The sequence below is a fragment of the Manis pentadactyla genome, chromosome 9, assembly GCF_030020395.1.
Source record: "Manis pentadactyla isolate mManPen7 chromosome 9, mManPen7.hap1, whole genome shotgun sequence".
NCBI lineage: Eukaryota > Metazoa > Chordata > Mammalia > Pholidota > Manidae > Manis > Manis pentadactyla.
The window spans coordinates 37,501,209-37,526,839 of record NC_080027.1 but is presented as its reverse complement, the minus strand read 5'-3'; the positions used below and the strand labels follow the sequence as shown (position 1 = coordinate 37,526,839).

Sequence of the window (25,631 nt, the reverse complement as noted above, 5' to 3'; positions counted from 1 at the left end):
TAAAGAGAGCTATTGTTTATTGAATGCTACCATGTGCTGGGAACAATGGTCATCACTACACAGAATCTAATCTTACTGGCAGTGTTACAAATTAGGGATCATTGTCCACATTTTAAGGGAAATAATCTCAGAGACATTAAGTAATTTGCCCCAGGGTTACACAGTTACTAGTGGGCAGAGCCAGGATTATAACCTAGGTTTGTTTGCTCCTGTCACTCTTCTTTTAACTAGCCAACATTCATACATACAAACATGCATGCATCCATACCTGCATATTTCAGGAGTATCAGAGGCCTTGTTTTAGAATATTTTGTTCTTATAAAAAATTAGTGTTCCGAAACAGCAGCAGACTCACGGACTTCAAGAAGGGACTAGTGGTCGCCAAAGGGAAGGGGTTACAGAGGGTGGGTGGGGAGGGAGAGACAAGGGGATTAAGGGGCATTATAATTACCACTCACAATATAGGGGGGTCATGGGGAAGGCAGTACAGCACAGAGAAGACAAGTAATGACTCTATAGCATCTTATGATGCTGATGGACAGTGATTGCAATGGGGGGGGGACTTGATAATATAGGTGAATGTTGAAACCACAATGTTGCTCATGTGAAACCTTCATAAGATTGTATATCAGTGAGTCTTAATTTTTAAAAAAGTAATGTTCCTGTAACTTTTTAAAGTTAAGTTGGACAATTGTCACCTAACTGAAATCTATTTCTTAAAATAAATTCCAAAACCATGTTATTGTGCCTTGCTTTTCTTCAGGCCACCTGAAAATAGATGTATTAAGTGATGTTATAGGAGAGAACATTCTCACTTTCCTGTTTATTATAGCTTGAAATGACATCATTATATAATTACCTTTTTATTTAGAAAGATTTATTGACAAGGTAAAAAAAATGAAGTTCATATGAAGAATAGTTTTTATAAATTTCTTGTTTGCCTTTATAAGAAAGAACAATCATAACCAAAAAACACAAAATTTGGAAATTTTGGGATAATTTTTATAAGTTTATGACAATCAATTTTCCATTTTGTGTTTTAGGTCTTTTTGGCACCAAGTTTGTATAACAAAAGTAACAAATCATTCATGTAACTTCCCATACTGCAATTTCCACATGTTTTTCCAGTGATAAATATTTTCTGCTGTATATAGTAGTAAAGTTTGCTGATAGGAAGGGATTCAGGAAAAGTTTATAGCTAGGGCTTACAGTAAATACTAACTAATATTAATATACCACAACAAATAAGACATGGCTGCTGGTCTCAAGGAGCTCACTGTCTGGTCAAGAAGATAGACTTGTAAAAAAAATTGTAATATATACATACATCTTGTAATAAATATGTAAAAGCAGTGCTAATATAGACAAAGGTACAATTTTGTCTTAGATGACTCAAGATATAGCTAAATTACTATTTTCTTTGGTATTGAAAAACAAATTCGGGGAAATGGCCCACTATTGGTATTTCTTAGTAAAGCTTTATTTGAAGAGGCCTTTGCTCAGATGTCTTATCTAGAATATCCTGTGTTTATCTATTGAGTAATTAGAATTGGTACTTTCTATTATTACTTATGGCTTTAAAAAACTTAAAAAATATCCCCAAATATTTTCTGGGTATCACTTGTAAGAAATGAAAAAAGAACTGCTTTTTCTGGGAATCTTCTATTTGTCAAGGTTTGGAGTAGTGCTCTCTCATATAACTGTTGATATTCTTAAGTGCAGAACTTAGAAAAACTGTTTTGTAATTTCTAAGTGGAAAAATTGTTTTGGAATTCGTGACAAGATTTACAATAACTTTCAAAGTCTTGAAAATAATAGGAAAGGAGGAAAAAAGTAATGTTGTCTAAAGGAGCTCTGGTTTGAAAGTTTGAAATCTTGATTTCTGACCACTTTGTTATCCGTGAACTCATGTCTTGCTGTGCCTATTCTTCGATTTCCTCATCTTTAAAAAGTTCAAAACAAGGAAAGATATTATTTCACAAAAATGATATAAATAAAAATAATTAAAAGATAATACAAAACAAAACAGTAAGCATAATAGTACAGTGTGATACTGAACGTACATATTGAAATGTAAGATGACAGGCATAAATTTCTGCTTATAATAATCAAGGAAAGCTTCTACAACGAGATACTTGAGTTGGGCCTAGAGAAATAAATGATGATATACAATTAGTAGGGAAGAGTTAATATAAACACTTTAAAAGTCATGACTCCAGATGATTGCTTCCCTGTGGGAGAAAATACTGATAACAGTTCTGCTTTATTAAATCCAAGGTGATCAGACATCTCCAGAAGAGAGCCAAAAGCTATTTATTTAATTTGATAGCCTTACATAGGCAATATTCAAACCACATAGCTATGTTCAGTAGAAAGACAAATGTATCTTAAGCAAGATAATGAAAGAAAAGCATAGATGAGAATAGATTAAAAGAACATTTAAGAAATTATGTTTAAAACATTTAAGTAAACCCTCTTTAAGCAGCTAATCGACAAATCAGTGAATACCTCAGACGAGATCTCATGTAATGTCACCAACAGTACTATTGTCAAGATCTTCCTGCCAAAGTAGATGTCTCCTAAAGATTGTTTCTAGACATGATATATCAATATTTTATTATCTTCCTTCTAATTTGACTCTCAAGGTTTGTAGGAAAGAACACACTATGTGAAAAAATTGAAAAACTGGAACTTAAGCAGATTTATCTAAATTTTATTGTTCCATTTGTTCTATTTTATTTACAAATTAGGGATGTAAGGTAACTAAGCACACTTGCAAAAGAAGCTGACATATTTGAGTATTTACTATATGCTAAGTATTGTATATTTTTTCATATAGTTTATATAGATTAACTTACCTATTTTACTTAAATATCAACAAATCTATAAAGAAATTATCATCTTCATATTATAGGTAGATAACTGAGAGTCAGACAGATTAAGTAATTTGTCCAGTGTTTCTCACATAGTTACTGGCAGACCTGGAAATTTAATTCAGGTCTTTTTTATTCCAAAGATCATATTCCTTCCATGACATGATGAAGCCCCTGTAACACATTACTTTGGAATCTAATTTATAATCAGAATGATCTATTTTTAAGACAAATGAAAAATGCTACTTAAATTTTAGTACACTGAAGAACTTAGTAGAAAAAGTGTGAGGACTGAATATGTAAAACTTAGGTATAGCTATGCTTTGCTTTAAGTAAGCTATAATTCAGTTATCAACTTTAAAAACTGCCCTAAGTCAAATGTAAGTGAAGTACTTTGGGAATAGAAAAAGATTAAGTAATTACTATAGAAGGATTTCAGGAAGGCTTCATACAGGTGACATTTGGGCAGGATTTATTTAACATAGAACGCCCTTTCCTAGAGTATCTCTTTAACATCTTGCAGCACAGTAGTTTTCTGGGGGATACTATTTGGGAATCCTGTGCTAAAGTACAAGATCCTGCAGAACATGAGAAGAGAAAGGAAGAGTGGAACCAAACTGTGAAGCACTGGATGTCATACTAAAGTTGGATCGTATACTTTTGCCATTGATAGAGGCATGACATTATAAAATCTATTTCAGATAATTCTGGCAACTATCTGTAAGATGGATTAAAAGGCTGTATGGTTTGGGCAGAATTAGGATTTAAAACTAGTTCTGAATATTTTTTAAAAATATGTTTTTACCAGTAGACCACATTCGTTTATGAGACTTGTGAAGTTGTTTTATAAAATAGTATCTACATTTAGCTTATTAGTATTTAAATTATCATCAAATTATGTAAGATGCACCAACTTTTCAGCCTTATATGAGACTAACTTACATTAACTCTCAAAATAAAACACCTCTTGCATCCCTGTTTTGACTGTAATTATAGGAATTCAAAACACAGTCACCTAATTCAGTCCCTTTCTTTTACAAATAAGAGTCCATAGCGGTTACCAAAGGTGAGGGGTTGGGGGGCAGGTGTGGAGGGAGGGAGAAGGGGATTGAGGGGTATTATGATTAGTATACATGGTGTGGGGGGAGTCACTGGGTAGACAGTGTAGCACAGAGAAGACAAGTACTGACTCTGTGGCACCTTACTACACTGATGGACAGTGACTGCAATGGGGCATGGGGGGGGCACTCAATAATATGGGTGAATGTGGTAACCACATTGTTTTTCATGTGAAACCTTCATAAGAGTGTACATCAATGATACCTTAATAAAAAAAAAAAAGGGAGTCCAAGGTGAAGATAAGTGAAGTGACTTGTTCAAGGTTATATAGTGAGGCAGTATTCAGATGGTAAAAAAATCTCGATGCCCCAATTGCAGCCCTTGGCTTTTTCTGCTACAGGTTCTATACTGTGTTTGGGCAATAGGTTTTCAGTAATATAGTGAAACTCCAAATGCCTAAATTCCATTACCTACCACCACCACAGGTTCCCACTCACTAGGGCTTTATCCACAAATCCCACCTCATCTCCCACTCATTGATGAGATGTTCTGGACCACAGGTGAGCTGAGTGCCTTTGTTAGAGTGGAAGACTTGAGCTCCTTCTGGAGATCTGAATGTGAAGCTAATCATTATTTTGGTGGATTAGAATGGGAATTCTTTATTGTTTAAATATTTTTATTTTTAAATAATATCAAACTTATAGAAAACTTGCAAGAATATACAAAGAACTTTTTCCCCCTGAACTATTTGCAAGTATGTTGTAAACATGTTGCAGCATGATCACTTAAGACAGTGTTTACGAAACTTCTCGACTGTAAAGTTATTCTTTGTCCCTTCATAATAAGAACTTAGTAGTGAAGTTCTTTGAGACTTATGAAAATAGTCTTTGAGATTTAGAAACTTTTAACTTTTTTTTAATCTCTCTGGACTCTCATGTATTCCTACTTTATTCAGTGGGTTATGATTTCTTACTGTCATTATTTATTTTGGTGTACAAATAGTCTCAGATTTGACCAGTGAAGCCCATTCAATGTGGTGTCTGTGTCCTTTTGACATGGTCCCATCATTGTTTGAGTATTCCTTACCTTTGGCGCAAGAAGATGTTCCAGGCTCACCTTGTTCTTTCCCTACCCTAGGCCTGAAATCAGCCATATCTTCATGGAGTCCTGGTTCTTTTTAGTGGATGTTGGAATGTAGCAACCAGATCCAAGTGCTAGACATTTGATTGCATATGTCTCTCCTCTATTAGACCTGAGCTCATTGACCCAAATGAATAGTGTGTGTCTTTTTATCTTTGATGAATGCCTCATCCAAGGGCTGTCACTCAATGTTCAATAAGTACTTCGTAGAAAATAAACTGGTCAACTGGTCAGTAACATGGAACTCTTCTCTATGTTTTGGCTTAATCCAAGGAATATAGACCATAGGAATGAGTCATGGAGAATGTTAACTCTGAGGAAATATTGAGTGTCAGTCTCCCTTATTATCACCAGAATAATTACTATCTACCTACAGTTTCCAAGGTCTCACATTTAGGTTGCCCTTTTACCTCTCAGTTCCATCCATCTTCAAATCTTTTGGCATTCATTCCAACTCACAGAACAAAATATATGTCTTTTTCTGCTTTTCTTAATATAATTTTCTTTTTACTGATAAAAATGCAATGTACTTTTTTTCTAAGCTATAGGTTTCTTGCAGATAAATACCAGGTTATGCACAACATATTTATAAGATGCTTTAGCAGGGAGAAAACACTAGTAATATATTCATAGTCTTTGAGCTTGGAGACTGAAAAGAATTATTGAATATTGAAAAACATAAAAATTCCATATAAAAAATATTTTAAATTAAAATTGCAAGAAGCAGAAAAGTATGTTGTATTATCCTTTTTATTTAAAAAATGACTAATATATGTAGAAAAAAGTTGTGAAGGTTATGTGGCCCACTCTAGCTACAAGAGAGCCTTGGAAATCAAGCGTTTATAGCTGGACATGTTGCTAGCCGAATAAAGTCAGTCTTCTCTAAAAAACCTCAGTCATGAAGAATTGGAGACTAGGAATGGGAGAAAGAATGCAAGGATAGGGTCGTATGAATGCAGAAATATTTAAGAAGCAAGTTTAAAAGGGTTTAGATTTATACTGTTATAAAATAGGAAAGAATCGGAGACTCTCTTGTCCCCTCCTGGCCTGAGCCAGCAGCTCTGTCCTCTTGCTTTATCTCTAAACAAAAGCCTCTCACTTGCTCTCCTAAAAAAAAAAAAAAAAGGAAAATCATTTGCTGAAAGTGAAACTAAAGGGAAGATGTAGAGTGTGAGGCAAAATTATAGCACTTGTTCAGGTGTCAGCAGATACTTAAAATTTCATGAAACCATTCAAAATTAAAATTGACATAGAACTTCTGATACTGGTTATTCACAAGTAGGCTCTTGATTTATCAAATGTTAGCATGACTCTTTATCACATAATTATACATTTTAAAAATTCTGTTCTTTAAAATCTAATGAAAATAAATATTTACATTTAATTGGGAGGGCTATTTTGAAGGCAAAATATACTTCATTTCCCAAAGAATAATGATTTTACTGACTTCACTTTTCCTTTCTTATTCAGGTCATGTATGGAATGTTGGTCTTCACATTAGTACTTCGATCTATTTATATTGTTACATGGTGAGTAGTTTGGATCATCAGCTATGACCAGAGTACATTCAGGCAGTAAATCTATAGCCTAAATTGAAATAACACATAAAGCCCACTCCAGCAGGGATATTGATAGAAAACTACTACCCAACACTTATTATATTACAGAATATGTATTATACTGTATAATATACTATATAGTAATATACAGTATATTATGGTACATTGCAAAGAATACTAGGCATCATTTAGAATAAAAGAGTTTCAAAATTTAAGGAAAGCTATGTGAGATTTTTACTCTTTAATATTTATAATGTACATTATAGGTTTTGAAAGCTACAGTTATAAAAATCTGTTTTTGTTTCTCAAACTACTTGGCTAAGGAACCCTTTTTATAGAACACTTCTAAAGAAAGGCTATTAATGTCACAAAGAATCAGTATCTCAGAAAATGACTTAGGAAAAATGAACACTATCTTTATAGAGTTTATGAAGATTAAATAATAAATGTTCATATGAGTACCTTACATAGGGCTTGACCATACTGCAGGTGCTCAATAAATAGTATGATTTATGGGTTTCTTTTTTTTTAATTAAAATTTTTATTTTGAGGTAATTGTAGAAGCACATGCATTTGTAAGAAATATTAGAAAACCCTTTACCAATTTCCTCTAATGGTAAAGTCTTGTGAAACTACAGTACAGAATCAGTCAGGATTTGACATTGATAGAGTCAAGATAGAGAACAATTCCATCACGGTAAGGGTCCCTATTGCTGTCCTTTTGTAGCCACACTTCTACTACTCCACCCCTCACCACCTCACCTTAACCTCTGGCAACTATAACCCTTGGCAACCACTAATCTTTCATTTCCATAATTTTTTTTCATTTCAAGAATGTTATATAAATGGAATCATACAGTCCATATAACCTTTGGGATTAGCTTTTTGCACTCAGCATAATTCACTGGAGGTTAATACAAATTGTTGAGTTTATCAATAGTTCATTCCTTTCTATTGCTGAGTAGTATTTCGTGATATAGATGTACCACCATTTAACTATTCACCTATTAAATGACATCTGGGTTGTTTCTAGTTTTTAACTATAATGAATAAAGTTGCTGTGAATTTTTTACAAGTTTTGTGTGAATATAAGTTTTTATTTCTCTGGAATAAAGGCCCAGAGTGGAATTGCTCGGTTGTCTGATAATTGTATGTTTAGTTTTCTCAAAGCTGCCAAACTGTTTTTTAGAGTGGGGGCTACCATTTTATATTCCCACCAGCAGTGTATGAGTGACCCAGTTTCTCTGCATCCTCGTCAACATTTGGTATTGTCACTATTTTTTATTCTAGCCATTTTTATAGGTATGTGCTGATGACTCACTGTGGTTTTAATTCTCATTTCCCTCATATCCTATTACGTTGAGCACATTTTCATGTGCTTATTTGCCATCTGCATATCCTCTTTGTCTGTATCTTTGCCCATTTTTTAATGGGACTGTTTCTCTTTTGTTCCAGTTTGAATTTTATATAGTCTAGATACTAATCTTTCATCAAATATGTAGCTCACAAATATTTTCTCCCAGTTTGTACTTTGTCTTTTCATCTTCTTCACTGGGTCTTTCATAGAGCAAAAAATTTTAATTTCAATGAAGTCCAGTTTATTAATTTTCATTTTATGGATCATGCTTTTGATGTCAGTTCTGAGGACTCTATGCCTAACCCTAGATTTTTCACCTGTTTTTTCCTGAAAGTTTTGTATACTTTTACATTTTACAGTTAAGTTCATGGTTTATTTTGAATTAATTTTTTAGTCAGGTGTGAGGCTTAGGTTAGGGTCTATTTTTTTTTTTTTACCTATAAATGTCCAACTGCTTCAGAACCATTGGTGAAAGGCTATCCTTCCTCCATTGAATTGCTTTTACACCTTTCTCATAAATTATTTGGGCATTTTATGTGGATCTATTTCTGGGTTTTTTATTCTCTTGCACTGATCTCTGTGTCTATTTTGCTACCAAGGCCACACTCTCTTGATTACTTTAGCTATAAAATAGCTTAAAATCATACAGACCAATTCCTCTTACTCCTTCTTCAAAATTGCATTAGCTATTTGAGTTCCTTTGACTTCTGATATAAATTTCAGAATAACGTTGTCTATATTTAAAATATTTTGGGGGTTTTGATAGGAATTGCATTAAGCCTGCATATCAATTTGTAAAAAATTGACATCTTTACTATATTGGGTCTTCCAGTCTATAAACACAGTGTATCTCTCTATTTATTTAGATCATCTTTGATTTCTTTTGCCAGCATTTTGGAGTTTTCATTTTGTGAGCAGTTATAAATGGATTGTCTTTTTAACTTTTGGTCATCTTATGTTTATTGCCATTATGTAGAAATACAATTGATTTTCTTTATGTTTACCTTCTTCTGCCACCTTGCTGAACTTAATAGTTCTAGGACACTTTTGTAGATTACTTGAGATTTGCTGCAAATAGGAAAAGTTTATATTATCCTTTCTAATATACATGCTTTTAATTTCTTTTTTTGCCTTCTAGCCTTGACTAGAACTTCCAGAACTATGTTAAACAAGAGCGATGAGAGCAGATATCTTTGCCTTGTTACCAGTTTTAGGGGAAAAGTATTCGGTCTTTCACCATTAAGTACAATATTAGCTGTATGGTTTTTATACATGTTCTTTATCAAGTTGAAGAAGTTGCTCTGTGTTCCTAATTTTCTGAGAAACTTTATCATGAATGGATGTTGCATTTTTTCAATTCCTTTTTCCATATCAGTTGATTTGATCATATGATTTTTTTCCTGTAGTCTGTTAATATAGTGGATTATATTGATGGGTTTTCAAATACTTGTACCATCTTTGTATTCTGAATGAACCCCTTAGTCTTAGTCTTGGTGTAAAATTCTTTTTATATATTGCAGAGTGATACTTGTTAATATTTTGTTAAGGAATTTTATGCCTATATTCATGAAGGATATTGGTTTATAATTTTTTTTTTTGTAAAATCTCTGGTTTTGGTATCAGAGTAATGTTAACTTCATAAAATGAGTTGAGAAATGTTTCCTTCCCTTCTATTTCCTGGAAGAAATTGTGTAGAATTGGTGTTAATTCTTCTTTAAATGTTTGGTAGACTTCTCCAGTGAAACCATCTGTGCCTGTAGTTTCTTTGGGGATAGGATGGGGAGAGTTTTAAAATTACAAATTCAATTTCCTTAGTAGTTACAAGGCTAATATGATTATCAGTTTCATATTGTGTTAGCTGTAGTTTATGTTTTCTGAGGCACTGGTCTTCATCTAATTTGTCAATTTTTGTGTGTGTAGAGTTGTTATTATAGTCCTTTAATGTCCTCCTGATGTCTACAGGGTTTGTAGCAGCATCCTGTTTTATTGCTGATATTGGTGATGTGTGAGCCTTCTCTTTCTCTCACACACCTTTTTTTGGTTAGCCTTGCTAGAAGTGTGTCAGTTTTATTCTTTTAAAAACCAAATTCTTGTTTCATTAGTTTTACCAATTTTTTCAATTTTCAGTTTCATTGATTTCTGCTCTTTTCTTTATTATTTCCTTCCTCCTGTTTGTTCTGGGTTTATCTTGCTCTTCCGTTTCAAGGTTCTTGAGATAGAAGCTTAAATTATTGATTTGAGACTTTTCCTCTTTCCTACTAAACATTTAGTGTTGTAAATTTACCTGTCAGTACTACTTTAGCTGTGTCTCATGAATTTCCATATTTTTAGTTTTCATTTTCAATGTATTTTTGGGGGGAGTTACTTGTCATTTTATTGTCCTCTTAATTTTTCTGCAGTGAATGTGTATCACCAGCAAACATGGTTCTTTATGAGATGAAATGTACAGTCATTTGATGTCTCCATTGCTGTGTTCTGAGGAATTCTGTCCCAATTGGTTGTAAAGTTTCAGCCCTGGGAGTCAGATGATTAGAATGCCAAATTGCCACTGCTATCAGCTGTGCCCCACCCACCCTGGCTATCTCTGAGATGGCAGCCCCTTTCTTAACTCTTCCTGCTCTAGGCCTGTTTTTTCACTGGGTGGAGTGGGAATATGTTACAATGAAACCAACAGAACCAAAATCTCTTATCTTATTCTAACCTAGCATTGTTTCAAGGACCAGAGACTGAATTCAGCTGCTGGAGCTGAAGACCATGAGCTCCCTGTTGGACAGTCCCAGTCTGGAAGTGCATGGCCCCAGGCAGGTGGAGTGACTAGGCTCTTCAGAGGGAGCATGTGCCACTGCCTGGCTTTTTTCCCCCTCATATTACTGAAAGAGATTAGCAGCATAGCAAATATTTGATTTTTAGCTAGGTAGTCCCATTGACATTTTCTTTTTTTCCAATTGAAGTATAGCTGGTATTTCAATCTTATTTTAGTTCCAAGTGTACAACAAATTGATTCAACAGTTACTCATATTATTAAATCCTCACCCCCACTAGTACAGCTACTATCTGTCAACAAAGGAAGATGTTACAGAATCATTGACTATATTCTCCATGCTGTACTACTATCCCTGTGACCAGCCTACATTATGATTGAAAATTTTTGTACCCCTTTATCCCCATCAACATCCCTACTCACCCACCCCAAACCTCCCCCATTGTAACCACCAGTCACTTCTCAGTGTCTATGAGTCTATTTTGTTTTGTCATTCTGTTTTCCTTTGTACTTATATTCTATAAACAAGTGATATCATATGATGTTTGTATTTCACTTGGCTTATTTCACTGAGCATATGACCTTCTAGATCCACCCATGTTGTTAAAACAAAAGTATTTCTCTTTTTTATGGCTGAATAATATTCCATTGGGTATATATACCACCTTTTCTTTATCAATTCATCTATTGATGAACACTTAGGTTGTTTCCATGTCTTGGCTATTGTAAATAACAAGGCAGTAAACATAGGGGTACATATATCTTTTTGAATCAGGGATTTTGTTTTCTTCAGGTAAATTCCTATAAGTGGAATTGCTGGGTCATATGGTTTTTCTATTTTTAGTTTTTTGAGGAACCTCCATACTGCTTTCCACAGTGGCTGCACCAATTGACATTGTCACCAACAGTGTAGAAGGGTTTCCATTTCTTCACATCCTTGGCAACACTTGTTATTTCTTATCTTTTGGATAGTGACCATTGTGACTGGTGTGAGGTGATACCTCCTTGTGTTTTGATTTGAATTTCCATGATGATTACTGATGTGAAGCATCTTTTCATGTGCCTGTTGGCCATCTGTATTCTTTGGAGAAATGTCTGTTCAGGTCCTCTGCCCATTTTTTAATTGGGTTATTTGTTTTTTGGGTATTGAGGTGTATGAGCCCTTTATATACTTTGGATGTTATCCCCTTATTAGATAAATCATTTACAGATATATTCTCCCATACTGTAGGTTGCCTTTTTGTTCTGCTGATGGTGTCCTTTGCTGTTCAGCAGCTTTTTAGTTTGATATAATCCCATTTGTTCATTTTTTATTTTGTTTCCCTTACCTGAGGAGATGTGTCCAGGAAAAAAATTGCTCCTACTTATGTTCAAGATATTTTTGCCTATGTTTTCTTCTAAGAGTTTTTATGGCTTCATGACTTACGTTCAGGTCTTTGATTCCTTGAGTTTACTTTTGTGTGTAGAGTTAGACAATAATTCAGTTTCATTCTCTTGTATGTAGCTGTCCAGTTTTCCCAACACCAGTTACTGAAGAGACTGTATTTTCCTTATTTATATTCATGGCCCCTTTATCATACATTAGTTGACCATATATGTGTGGGTTTATATCTGGGTTCTCTATTCTGCTTCATTGATCTATGGGTCTGTTCTTGTGCCAGTACCATATTGTTTTGATTACTATAGCTTTGTAGTATAGCTTGAAGTCAGGGAGTACAGTACTCCCAGCTTTGTTCTTCTTTCTCAGGATTGCTTTGGCTATTTGGGGTCTTTTGTCATTTTCCATATGAATTTTAGAAGTATTTGTTCTAGTTCATCGAAAAATGTTGTTGGAACTTTGACAGGGATTTTACTGAATCTGTAAAATGCTTTGGGCAGGATGGTCATTTTGACAATATTAATTCTTCCTATCCATGAGCATGGGATAGATTTCCACTTATTTGTGTCTCCTTTAATTTCTTTCATGAGTGTTTTATAGTTTTCAGAGTATAGGTCTTTCATCTCCTTGGTTAGGTTTATTCCTAGGTGTTTTATTATTGTTGATGCAATTATAAATGGAATTGTTTTCCTGATTTCTCTTTCTTCTAGTTCATTGTTAGTATCTAGGCACACAGCAGATTTCTGTGTGTTAATTTTGTATCCTGCAGCTTGGCTGTATCAAATTATTGGTTCTAATAGTATTTTGGTGGCATCTTTAGGGTTTTCTATGTATAATATCATGTCATCTGCAAATAGTAACAATTTAATTCCTTGCCAGTTTGAATGTCTTTTGTCTCTTTGTGTTGTCTGATTGCCCTGGCTAGGACCTCCAGTACTATGTTGAATGAAAGTGTTGAAAGTGAACATCCTTGTCTGGTTCCTGAACTTAGAGGAAAAGCTTTCAGCTTTTCACCATTAAGTATGATGTTGGCTGTGGGCTTGTCATATATGGCCTTTATTATGTTGAGGTATGTAACCTCTATACCCATTTTGTTGAGAGCTTTTATCATGAATGGATGTTGAATTTTGTCAAATGCCTTTTCAGCATCTATTGAGATATTTATGTGGTTTTTATCCTTTTTGTTAATGTGGTGTATAATCTTGATTGATTTACAAATATTGTACCATCCTTGCATCCCTGGGATAAATCCCACTTGGTCATGATGGAGGATCCTTTTGATGTATTTTTGAATTTGGTTTGCTAATATTTTGTTGAGGATTTTTGCATCTATGTTCCTTATGGATATTGGTCTATAATTTTCTTTTTTTGTATTGTCTTTGCCTGGTTTTGGTATTAGAGTGATGCGGCCTCATAGAATGACTTTGGAAGTATTCCTTCCTCTTCTACTTTTTGGAATACTTTAAGAAGAATGGGTATTAGCTCTTCTTTAAATGTTTGGTAGAACTCAGTTGTGAAGCCATCTAGTCCAGGAATTTTGTTCTTAGGTAGTTTTTTGATTACCATTTAATTTCATTGCTGGTAATTTGTTCAGATTTTCTGTTTCTTCCTGGGTCAGTCATGGAAGGTTGTATTTTTCTAGGAAGTTGTCCATTTCTTCTAGGTTGTCCAATTTTTTGGTATATAATTTTTTGTAGTATTCTCTAATAATTCTTTGTATTTCTGTTATAGCCGTTGTGACTATTCCTTCTTTGTTTCTGATTTTGCTTATTTGTGTACTCTCTTTTTGTCTTGATAAGTCTGGCTAGAGGTTTATCTGTTTTGTTTATTTTCTCAAAGAACCAGCTCTTAGTTTCATTAATTTTTTCTATGATTTTATTCTTCTCTATATTATTTATTTCTGCTCTGGTTTTTATTATATCCCTCCTTCTACTAACTTTGTGTTTCATTTGTTCTTCTTTTTCTAGATTCCTTAATTGTGAGTTTAGACTATTTATTTGGGATTGTTCTTGTTTCTTGAGGTACATCTGTATTGCTATGTGCTTCCCTCTTAGGATGCCCTTTGCAGCTTCCCAGAAATGCTGGACTGTTGTTTGTTTGTTTGTTTGTTTGTTTTCATTTGTCTTCATGTATTGCTTGATTTCTGTTTTAATTTGTTCATCGATCCATTGATTATTTAGAAGCATGTTCTTTAGCCTCCATGTGTTTGTAGGATTTTTTTGTTGTCTTTGTGTAATTTATTTATAGTTTCATACCATTGTAGTGTGAAAAGTTGCTTGATATAATTTCAGTCTTTTTAAATTTATTGAGGCTCTTTTTGTGGCCAAGTATGTGATCTATTCTGGAGAAAGTTCCATGTACACTTAGAAAAATGTGTAATCTGCTGCTTTGGAGTGGAATGTTCTATAGATATCTATTAAGTCCATTTGCTCTAATGTGTTGTTCAGTGCCTCTGTTTCCTTATTTATTTTTTGTCTGGTTGATCTCTTTATTGATGTGAGTGGTGTGTTCAAGTCTCCTACAATGACTGTGTTATCTACCTCTCCCTTTAATTCTTTTAGTATTATTTGTTTTGCATATTTAGGTGCTCCTATGTTGGGTACATAGATATTTATAATGGTTATATCCTCTTGTTGGACTGACCCCTTTATCATTATGTAATGCCCTTCTTTGTCTCTTGTTACTTTCTTTGTTTTGAAATCTATTTTGTCTGATATAAGTACTGCTACTCCTGCCTTTTTCTCCCTATTGTTTGCATGAAATGTCTTCTTCCGTCCCTTCACTTTTAGTCTGTGTATGTCTTTGGGTCTGAAATGAATCTCTTGTAGGCAGCATATAGGTGCATCTTGTTTTTTTATCCATTCTTCCCTGTATGTCTTGATTGGTGCATTCAGTCATTTACATTTAAGGTAATTATTGATAGGTGTGTACTTATTGCCATTTTAGTAATTGTTTTCTTTTTGTTTTTATAGTTCCTCTCTGTTCCTTTCTTCCTCTCTTAATTCTCTTCTCTTGTTATTTGATGATTTTCTTTAGTTTTTTGGTTGGATTTCTCTTTTTTACTTTTTTGTCTATCTATTATAGGCTTTATGGTTATAGTTACCAAAGGTTCAAGGATAGCTTCCTGAATAGATAACAGTCTATATTAAGTTGCTGATTGCTCTATTTCAAACACAATCTAAAACTACTTTTTTCTTCTTCCTCCTCTATACTTTGTATATTAAATGTCATAATTTTCACTTTTTGTGTATCCCTTGATTGATTTTGTGTATAGTTGGTTTTGCTACTTTTGTTTTAATTTCATACTTGCTTGGTAATTAATTGATCTACTATCTTTACAGTGGGTTTATTTTCACTGGTGAAAACTATTTAGCCTTAGGAACATTTCTACCTATAGCAGTCCTTTTAATATATCCTGTAATGCTGGTTTTGTTGTTATAAATTCTTTAAGCCTTTGTTTATCTGGAAATTGTTTAATCCCTGCTTCAAATTTAAATGGGTAGAGGATTCTTGGTTGAAGGTCTGTTTCATTACGTTAAATATATCATACCACTCCCTTCTTGCCTGTAAAGTTTCTGCTGAGAAGATAGCCTCATGGCGTTTCCCTTGTAAGAAATTTTTTTCTCTCTCTGGCTGCTTTCAGTACTCTCTCCTTATCCTTAATCTTTGCCATATGTGTCTTGGTGTTGTCATCCTGGGGTTCCTTTTGTGAGGGGATCTCGGTGCTTCCATGACTTGAGTTTCTTATTTCCTTCCCCAGACTGGGGAAGTTGGGTCTCAGAGACTTTCTATCCCTTTGTCTCTCTCTTCCCCTCCTATATACCCCTATTAGGTGAATATTGTTTCATTTGGATTGGTCACACAGCTCTCTTATCATTCTTTCATTCCTAGAGATCCTTTTTTCTCTCTGCTTCTCAGCTCATTGTGTTCCTGTTCTCTAATTTCCATCTCATTGATTGTCTCCTCTACTTGCAGCAATCTATTTTCCCTCCATTGTCTGTTTCACTTCAGTTACTGTATTCTTCAGCTCTGAGTGGTTCTTTTTCAGCTCTTGTATCTCTTTTGCTGAAGTCCTCGCTTGATCTCCAATACTTTTCTGCAGATAAGGGAGCATATCTATGACTTTCACTTTGAAATCTTTATCAAGAATATTGGTGACCTCTGTTTCATTTAGCCCTCTTTCTGGTGTCTTATCCTATAGTTTTGTTTGGAACATATTCCTCTGCCTACTCATTTTGTCAAGGTTTCTGTGTTTCTTCCTTTGTATTAGGTGGATCTGCTATGCTTCCTGGTCTAGAGAGAAATGGCTTTATGAAGAAGGCATCCTGTGGTACCCATAATCTCAGACTCTTTCCTCTCTAGTGCCTGGTTCTTCTTTGCTGTGGAGCCCCAGTTGCTGTCAGTGGGTAGTGGGTAGTGCTGCCTTTCTGTCTGTCTGCTGGCAGTGGTTTATCTCAGTCCGCTAAGGCTGATGGTTTGCCTCAACTGGCCCTTTGTGATCAGATCAGTGGCTTCTGCTGGGATCATTGTGGGTGGGCTGCTCTCTGCCTTCCCTGTAGCAGTGGCAGAGCTGCTGGGTTAACAGAGTAGGCAGGGCAGTCACACAGTTAGTTGCACAATGGCAGGGTGCACAGCTCACAGTGATGGCATGTCTCCTGGTTTCAGAGCATGTGGGCACTCTGCAGTGGCTGTGAAGCATGCAGCAGGAGGGCACCTGGGTGTGAAGCAGCACAGCAAGTAGTGTGCTAGGACAGTGTGAAGATGCATGGAAGCAGTGGGTCACACAGTGGAAGGGCCCATAGGCTGACAGGCCAGTGGCAGTAGCAAGTGATGCAATGGGAGGCCATGTCTGCAGAGGCATATAGCTGCTACAGCGAGTCACATGGATGCCCCCTAGCCACAGCGAGTTATACAGCACCAGGCTTGGCTTCCCATGGGGAGGAAGGTACTCTCAAGAGTTGGCTCCTGCAGGCACCTCCCCTTTTGGGCTGAAACAGGGTGGTGAAAGCTGGGAGAGTTTCTCTCTACTCTCTAGGCAGTAAAGTCCAATGCTACTGGGCCAAATGGGCTGGCACATTGGTGGTACGTAGGGAAGTGCCTTGTGCTGAACCACCATCAAGTGGATGGAGCTTCTGGGGCCCCCAAGAGTGCCCAACCTGTTGGGTCAAGGGAGGGTTGGGGAGGTATTATCTACCTGCCCTTTCTCCTGCAGAGATAGTTCTGTCCAGCCCTCACCCCTCTGGCTACCCTCCCACTGCTGTCAAGTCTTTCAAATTGCTGCCTGTGTGTTGGGTCTCAGCAGGACCAATGGAGCATGCCTGTCCTGCACAGTAGCATTGGTATCTCAGGTCTTAGAGTGTTTCAGCTGTCCTAGTGTCTAGTCCCACTAATCACCCAGAACCCAGTGCAATGTGGACTTATGTTCCCAGAGTAGATCCCCAGGGCCAGGTGTGCAGAGTTCCTGGATGCCTGTCTCCAGCCCACTCTGTTTATCTTCCCTACCTTTGGGCAAAGATGGGCAAAGCTTTTGGGTCCTGCTCATTTCTAGCTGTGCCACTTTACCCTTTTCTGTTTGGTCTTCTCTTCTTCACCAGGTGTAAGTGGTCTGTTCTGCAGTCTTTAGGTCATTTTCAGGGTTAATTTTACCTGCTGTCGTTGCTTTCTTGTTGTGTGTGAGAGGAGGTTTCTGTCTTGCCTTCCTACTCTGCTGTCTTGAGCCATCCTTTGACTTCAATGTATGTTTTTAATTTGCCTTGAGACTTCCTTTTTGACCCATGAAACCATGAATTATTTAGAAGTATGTTGTTTAGCATTCAAATGTTCAGATATTTTCCTGTTAGTCTTCCTGATTTCTAGTTTGATTCCACAGTGATCAGAGAAAAATACTCCATATGATTTCATTTCTTTTAAATTAGTTGAGGTTTGTCTTATGGGCCAGGATCTGTGTATTTGAAAAGAATATGTATTCTGCTAATGTTGAGTGACATGTTCTGTAAAATGTCTACCTGTAAAATACCTGATCATATTGTTTGATATTTGTGTCAGAAGTCACCAAGACCACCCTCAGGTTCACTGATTTTCTAGAAGGACTCACACCACTCAGGAAAGCTGTTATACTCATGGCTTATGTTTATTACCTAGAGGTCAGACTGGTACAGCATAGCCCAGGGACCCACATAAACAAAAGAAAGCATTACTACTAATCACATTATTAGCATAAACCTAATGGTGTGGCTTAAAGTGTCAGGAGAGCAGGCCCTATTATGGAGCAGGATATTCCATGGACTCAGAGGTTGTCTTCCAAGAACCAGTCCAGGATGAACCCTTTCTTTGGAATCTGCAGTGTTTACACATGCCAAGCCCACTGAATTAGCCATTTACTGCACAACATTGAGTTCTCTCATATCCTTGCTGATTTTCTATATAGTTATATCACTTGTTAAAGGTGATAGAGTATTAAGTCTCCAGATAAAATTGTGTGTTTGTCTATTTTTCCTTCATTCTATCAGTTTTTACTTCATCCTGTTATTTACCCTATTTTGTAACTTTATTAATTTAATACATAGACATTTAGAATTGCTGTCTTCTTGGTAGATTGACCCTTTAGTCATGATGGTCTCCACTAACATCATAGGAAGTGGGGAGCTCACTGCTGCTGGGTGAATGAAAGTCCCAGCCCCTCCCTGCTTGACCATAGCCTGGCAGGAAGTTGGGGCACCTTATAGTCTGATGAGGAAGGATGTCTAAGCTCCCCACTCAGCCTTTGCAGCATGAAAGGGGGTGAGGTGAGTTTTTTCTGTGGTGTTTGGTTACAGAATAGTGGTTGTTGCTAAGTTTGTCTTGCTAGGCTGCCTTTTCCCTGGTGCTTTGGTTAGAGAGAGAAGGCTTGTATGGTGGTTGGCATTTTTGTGTGTGCCTAATGGTGTTTCTGGGTTCCTAGGTTTTTCAGTTTTAACTCCAGGTTATGTGAGATAAAAAGAAAACACGGAACTTATCATTGCAGTGTTACCAAGGTTGCAAAGTACCTAACTGTTCTGCTTTCTTCTTCCCACCTTTCAGAGTTTTCTTATGTTTGTTTATATGTGATGTTCAGGGTTTTTATTGTACTTAATGGGAAGAATAGGGAACTTCATCTTCCAGGAAGCAGAAGTCTCCAGCTTATTCTGTTTTTAATCTAGGCACCTTACAGAAATGTAAAGCATAAAATGCAGTCCTTGTTTGTCTTAAGTGCAGTCCGATAGATAGGATACCAGTACTTTTAGAAGCACAAATGAAAGACCTGTAAAAAGTATGTAACAGAGGAAATACCATGAAATAAAAACATCTTTCTTGCATTTGCCTTGCCATAGCTTCTTTCTTATATTTCCATTTGGTGATCATTTCATTTAGTTCATTTAGTACTGATCATTGTTTACTTATCTGTTTGCCCAACTAGACTATACATTTCTTGAAGTCTTAGTTATCTTAGTAACCCCTGGAACTCATGAGTACTGCTTACCAGTAGAGATTTTTAAAATCAAAATGAAACTATAATTTCTTTTAATATGTCTAAGAAGAAAAATCTGAAATCTCTCCTGTAACGAAACATCTGGGAATTCTGGATAAAATACAACAAGCATAGTTTTAATTGCATAACTGAGCTCAAAATAATATAAAGAAAATTCCAAAGCATCAAATCCAAAGAAGGAGCTACAAACTAGACTGACAAATGAATTCTAAGATCATGATCAACTTGAAAGCATTTGAAGAATACCTGGATGTCAGAACCTTAGGTTTGAATAGCTCCAAGAGAGATAGAAGACAAAACTTTCAGCATGTTTACGATTGACAGTTGGAACTGAGCAGGGACTATCACATACACATGTACACATAAAGCCAACACCACCAAAGTGATAACACTGTCAGTGAAAGGCTAAGCTAGAAAAAATTTGCCCTTTGTAACAGTAGGTGACAAGGCAAGTTGTCTCTCAGCCTCAGTTTTAGGTAGGAAAAATTACTCTCCTAAAAATTTATAATCACTATTCTGCCTTCACACAGGTTTAGGATTCAAATGTACATAACCTTTATTGTTTGGGAAACTTCAAGGTATAAATTAAATCAAACCCAAATTTTATAAAGCCCCAGTATACCTGAGAGAAGCAAAAGCAAATAATCTTCAAAGGAATGTACCCTTAATGTGGGATTTCTGCAGATCGGAGATGAAACATGCACACTATCAGTAATTCTAAAACCAGAGGAGGAAATAAGCTACTACAAGCAAAAGCCAGGAGAAAGAGAAAACAGCAGAAATAAACCCCCCAAAATAGATGCTGAAATACTGCTGAAAGATGCTGAAGTAGCTATTTAAAAGACATTTAATGAAACAAAAGAAAAAATGAAAATGTGCCCAAGGAATAGGAGATTATGATAAATGAAATTCCAGATTTGGAAAAGAATCAAAAAACTTCTGACATTAAAAAAAATTGAAATAAACTCAATGGAAAAGTAGATTAGACACAGTTGTAAAGAGAATTAGTTAAATTGGAAGACAAGCTTAAAGAATTAAGCCAGAAAGCATCCCAGAGAAATAACACTTCTGATTACAGTCCCAAAAGGAGAGAGTAACAAAAATGGGGAAAGAAGAGATTCAAAGATAATAGGTGAGAATTTTCTAGAAGTAATGACAGACATGATACCTCAGCTTCAAGAATGATTTCCAAGCATGATAAAAGAAAGGAGATCTTTCTCAGATATGGCAGATATGATTAGCTCACTCATTCCTCCTTTAAGTGTGCCTTCCTGTAATATAGGTGCTAAAATGCTAAAAGCTCTATTTACTATATTTTCTTAGCATATAAGTTTCCAGATACATTCAGGTTTCACCAACCACATGTTCACATGAGACAAATTCACAACTAAGTCAGGGAGAGAAGTAATAGTATGTAAGACATTTACTTACTGGTATGGATCTATTGTGTGCATCATGGCTCTGGAACAGATGTGATGGCAGCTTTCGGATCAGTGAATTTTAACTAAGATGGTGTGATGCTGACTATAACAGTTGTTCTAGAGGCTTTGCAATTCTTCAGCTTCCTAAATATGAAAATGAAAAATTTCCTTTGGAAAGCTAATTCTGTGATAGTATCCATAAGTCATTCCTAAATCTTGCTCATTCAGCATTTTGTTGGAATTGAAAGTATTAAATTATTTTCCGCTTTAAATAGAGATATTATATATAGTTGAATCCTGATTGATACCTGTAGAAAAGGCATACTGAAGTTGCTAAAATCCAAAGACAAAGATCTTAAAAATATCTAGAGACAAAAAACATATTACCAGCAAAAGAATAACAAATAATCTACAACAGATTTATCAACAGTACTTATCAACAATGGAAGCCAAAACACAGTAAACTATTATCTTCTAAGTGCTGAGAGAAATTAACCATCAACTTAGAATTTCTATACTTTCATATCTTTCAAGAACAAGAGTGAGATAAAGACATTTGAGACAGACAAAAATGGAGAAGGTTTACCATTATAATTCACTAAAAGATCTTCTAAATGGTATTCTTTTAGGAGGAAGCTGAGATACAAGAAAGAAAAGTGAAGGAAAAAAAGGTGATAAACACATGGGACTATCTGAACAAAATATGACTGTTTAAAATAATATCTAATTGAGAGATTTTAAAAATGGAACTAAAATATTAAACAAAATAACGGAAGATACAAGAGGATAACCTTAGTTACATAGTTACTAAGGTCTTTTCTATTTGGGAAGAAGATACATATGATGATTAGTTATAGATTTAACATGTACAGTTTTGGTAACTTCTAAAAACAGTAATTGGTTTTACACTAACTTTTCAAAAACATGAAGGAGTAAGTGGATAATAAAACTGAATCCAAAAGAAATCAGGAAAAGAATGGGGGAAAAGAGAAGGAGAGAAAATAAAGGGAAAGAAAAACAATTAAAAACAGACTGTCAAACACGGGAGAGAAATCCAGCTATGTGCTGTTCATAAGAAACATGGTTAAAACATAAATACACAATAATTGTGTAAGAAAAGGATATTAAAAGATAAATGCCACACAAATACTGACTAAAAGAAAGTTGGGCTAGCCATTTTCATAACATGCAAAACAAATTTAAGGCATTTTTCAAAACTAATGTGTTCACTACATTATTATTAAAATACTGAATTTACCAGAAAAAATGGCAATTCTAACCTTGTCTGGAAATTTTTAAGCAAAAATTGACAGACTTACAAAGTGAAATAGGTAAGTGTTCCATCATGCTGAGATGAGACATGGTAACTTAGACCAAAAAATATGAACAAGTATATAGATAAAATTTTGCTAACACAATAATAAATGATCTAATACAATTAAAGAATGCAGGATCCTCTCAAGCATGCATGGAGTAATTATGGAATGAACCAGATACTAGCTTCAAAGCAAAGTTCAACTTCAAAAAATTGGTGTCTTGCATAACATGTTCTCTGACCGTGGAGCAATTAGTTACAACAAAACAGTTTTAGTTAAAATAGCCCATGTATTTAGAAACTTAAAACCATACCTGTAGGAAGATCACGGGAAGATGGTGGCATGAGTAGTTCAGTGGAAATCTCCTCCCCAAAACATATATTTATGAAAATACAATAAATACAACTATTCCTAAAAGAGACACCAGTGGATGCAGTACAACAGCCAGGATACATCTACGTCTGCGAGAACTCAACATCACATGAAGGGGGTAAGATACAAGCCACGGCCAGGCGGGACCCGAATGCTCCCCCACCCCAGAACCCGGGGGGAAGAAAGTAGTTGGAATGTGGAGGGAATGAAAGCCCAGGACTGCTAAACAACCAGCTCTAGAAATCTGCACCTGGAGCGCAGACACAAGGTGCACAGGGTGCTGGATATTAGAGAAACGGAAAAGCAAAACCTGTGGGCAGGTCCCCGCGACCGGCGCCCCTGAGACAAAAGAAAAGCGAGTGCTTTCTGCAAGTGGTAAAGAGACAGGAACCCCACAGCTGGACGAAGTTGTCCCAGCACACTTAGCCAGCAGCTGGGAATCCCAGGGAACTTTAGGCACCCTAAACCCCAGAGCAGCAGCGCAGCTCTGAAGCCCCTCACAGCACTAAGCAGCCTGCCAGTCGTTCCTCCAACTGGTGCAGACCTGACACACCAGCCCAGTAGTGGGAGAGTGGCAGCACGCGCCGGGGACAGCAGCGCTGGAGGGGACCGGGAGCGGATCGTGTGCGCTGGCGGCGCCAGAGGGGACTGGGAGCAGCTCGTGCAAGCCCACCATGGTAGCGACCGAACAGCCCGGGTGCAGCTTGTGTGCACCGGCAGCAGTGGTGCCAGAGGAGCCCGGGAGAGGTCCGCATGGGAGAGGCCAGCGCGCACCTGCAGCGGTGCCCGAGGGAGCAGTTGCACTCCCAGTGGCCAACCAGAATCCCAGCCCGACGCACAGCCACCTGGGCCAGACCCAAAGGCCGCTGCTGGCACACAGCTGCCCGGCAGGGGCGCCACTATCACGGAGGAGCGCACCTGGTGTGCCTGCCACTCCCCGCAGGGCTCCGCGCTGCTCTGACAGAGACCCCGCCCACAGCATCTTAGGGGAATAACCCAGTGGCTGCTCCAGGAGTGCGGGTAACTGACACAGGCAACGGAGAAGGGCAAGGCATCCAGCAAGCAGGAAAGGACTTTCTTCTCCCAGCTGACACACCCGCAACCTGCCTACAGCCACCACTATCACCATGAAAAGGCAAAAAATTTAGTCCAGTCCAAGGTAGTTCAGACAACACCTGAGAGAGGATCTGCAGAGACAGACCTAACCAGTCTCCCTGAAAAAGAATTCAAAATAAAAATCATAAACATGCTGACAGAGCTGCAGAGAAATATGCAAGAGCTAAGGGATGATGTCCAGAGGGAGATTACAGAAGTGAAACAATCTCTGGAAGCATTTATAAGCAGAATGGATAAGATGCAAGAGGCCATTGATGGAATAGAAACCACAGAACAGGAACGCATAGAAGCTGATGCAGAGAGAGAGAAAAGGATCTCCAGGAATGAAACAAAATTAAGAGAACTGTGTGACCAATCCAAAAGGAACAATATCTGCATTATAGGGGTACTAGAAGAAGAAGAGAGAGAAAAAGGGATAGAAAGTTTCTTTGAAGAAATAATTGCTGAGAACTTCCCCAAACTGGGGGAGGAAATAGTTGCTCAGACTACAGAAGCACACAGAACTCCCAAGAGAAGGGACCCAAAGAGGGTAACACCAAGACACATAATAATTAAAATGGCAAAGATCAAGGACAAGGACAGAGTTTTAAAGGCAGCCAGAGAGAGAAAAAAGGTCACCTACAAAGGAAAACCCATCAGGCTATCATCAGACTTCTCAACAGAAACCTTACAGGCCAGAAGAGAATGGCATGATATATTTAATGCAATGAAACAGAAGGGCCTTGAACCAAGGATACTGTATCCAGCACGATTATCATTTAAATATGAAGGAGGGATTAAACAATTCCCAGACAAGCAAAAGTTGAGGGAATTTGCCTCCCACAAACCACCTCTATGGGGTATCTTAGAGGGACTGCTCTAGATGGGAGCACTCCTAAAAAGAGCACAGAACAAAATACCCAACATATGAAGAATGGAGGAGGAGGAATAAAAAGGGAGAGAAATAATCATCAGGCTGCATTTATAATAGCTCAATAAGTGAGTTAAGTTAGACAGTAAGGTAGTAAAGAAGCTAACCTTGAACCTTTGGTAACCACAAATCTAAAGGCTGCAATGGCAATAAGTACATATTTTTCAATTATCACCCTAAATGTAAATGGACTGAATGCACCAATCAAAAGACACAGAGTAACAGAATGGATAAAAAAGCAAGACCCATCTATATGCTGCTTACAAGAGACTCACCTCAAACCCAAAGACATGCACAGATTAAAAGTCAAAGGATGGAAAAAGATATTTCATGCAAACAACAGAGAGAGAAAAGCAGGTGTTGCAATACTAGTATATAGATGAAATAGACTTCAAAATAAAGAAAGTAACAAGAGATAAAGAAGGACATTACATAATGATAAAGGGAGCAGTCCAACAAGAGGATATAGCCATTATAAACATATATGCACCCAATACAGGAGCACCAATATATGTGAAACAAATACTAACAGAATTGAAGGAGGAAATAGAATGCAATGCATTCATTTTAGCAGACTTTAACACACCACTCACTCCAAAGGACAGATCCACCAGACAGAAAATAAGTAAGGACACAGAGGCACTGAACAACACACTAGAATAGATGGACCTAATAGACATCTATAGAACTCTACATCCAAAAGTAACAGGATACATATTCTTCTCAAGTGCACATGGAACATTCTCCAGAATAGACCACATACTAGGCCACAAAAAGAGCCTCAGTAAATTCCAAAAGACTGAAATCCTACCAACCAACTTTTCAGACCACAAAGGTATAAAACTAGAAATAAACTGTACAA

At 36.6% G+C, this 25,631-nt stretch overlaps 1 protein-coding gene across 3 annotated transcripts in view; it reads left to right on the top strand.

Moving 5' to 3' along the window:
• The window catches only part of ACER3 (alkaline ceramidase 3), a 139,080-nt gene that overhangs the window by 82,624 nt on the left and 30,825 nt on the right, over nucleotides 1–25,631 (top strand). For all 3 annotated transcript variants that reach the window (XM_057507200.1, XM_036895382.2, XM_036895383.2), the window contains exon 7: nucleotides 6,543–6,601. In XM_057507200.1, coding sequence (XP_057363183.1) covers nucleotides 6,543–6,601 — 59 coding nt within the window. The remainder of the gene's footprint in view (nucleotides 1–6,542; nucleotides 6,602–25,631) is intronic.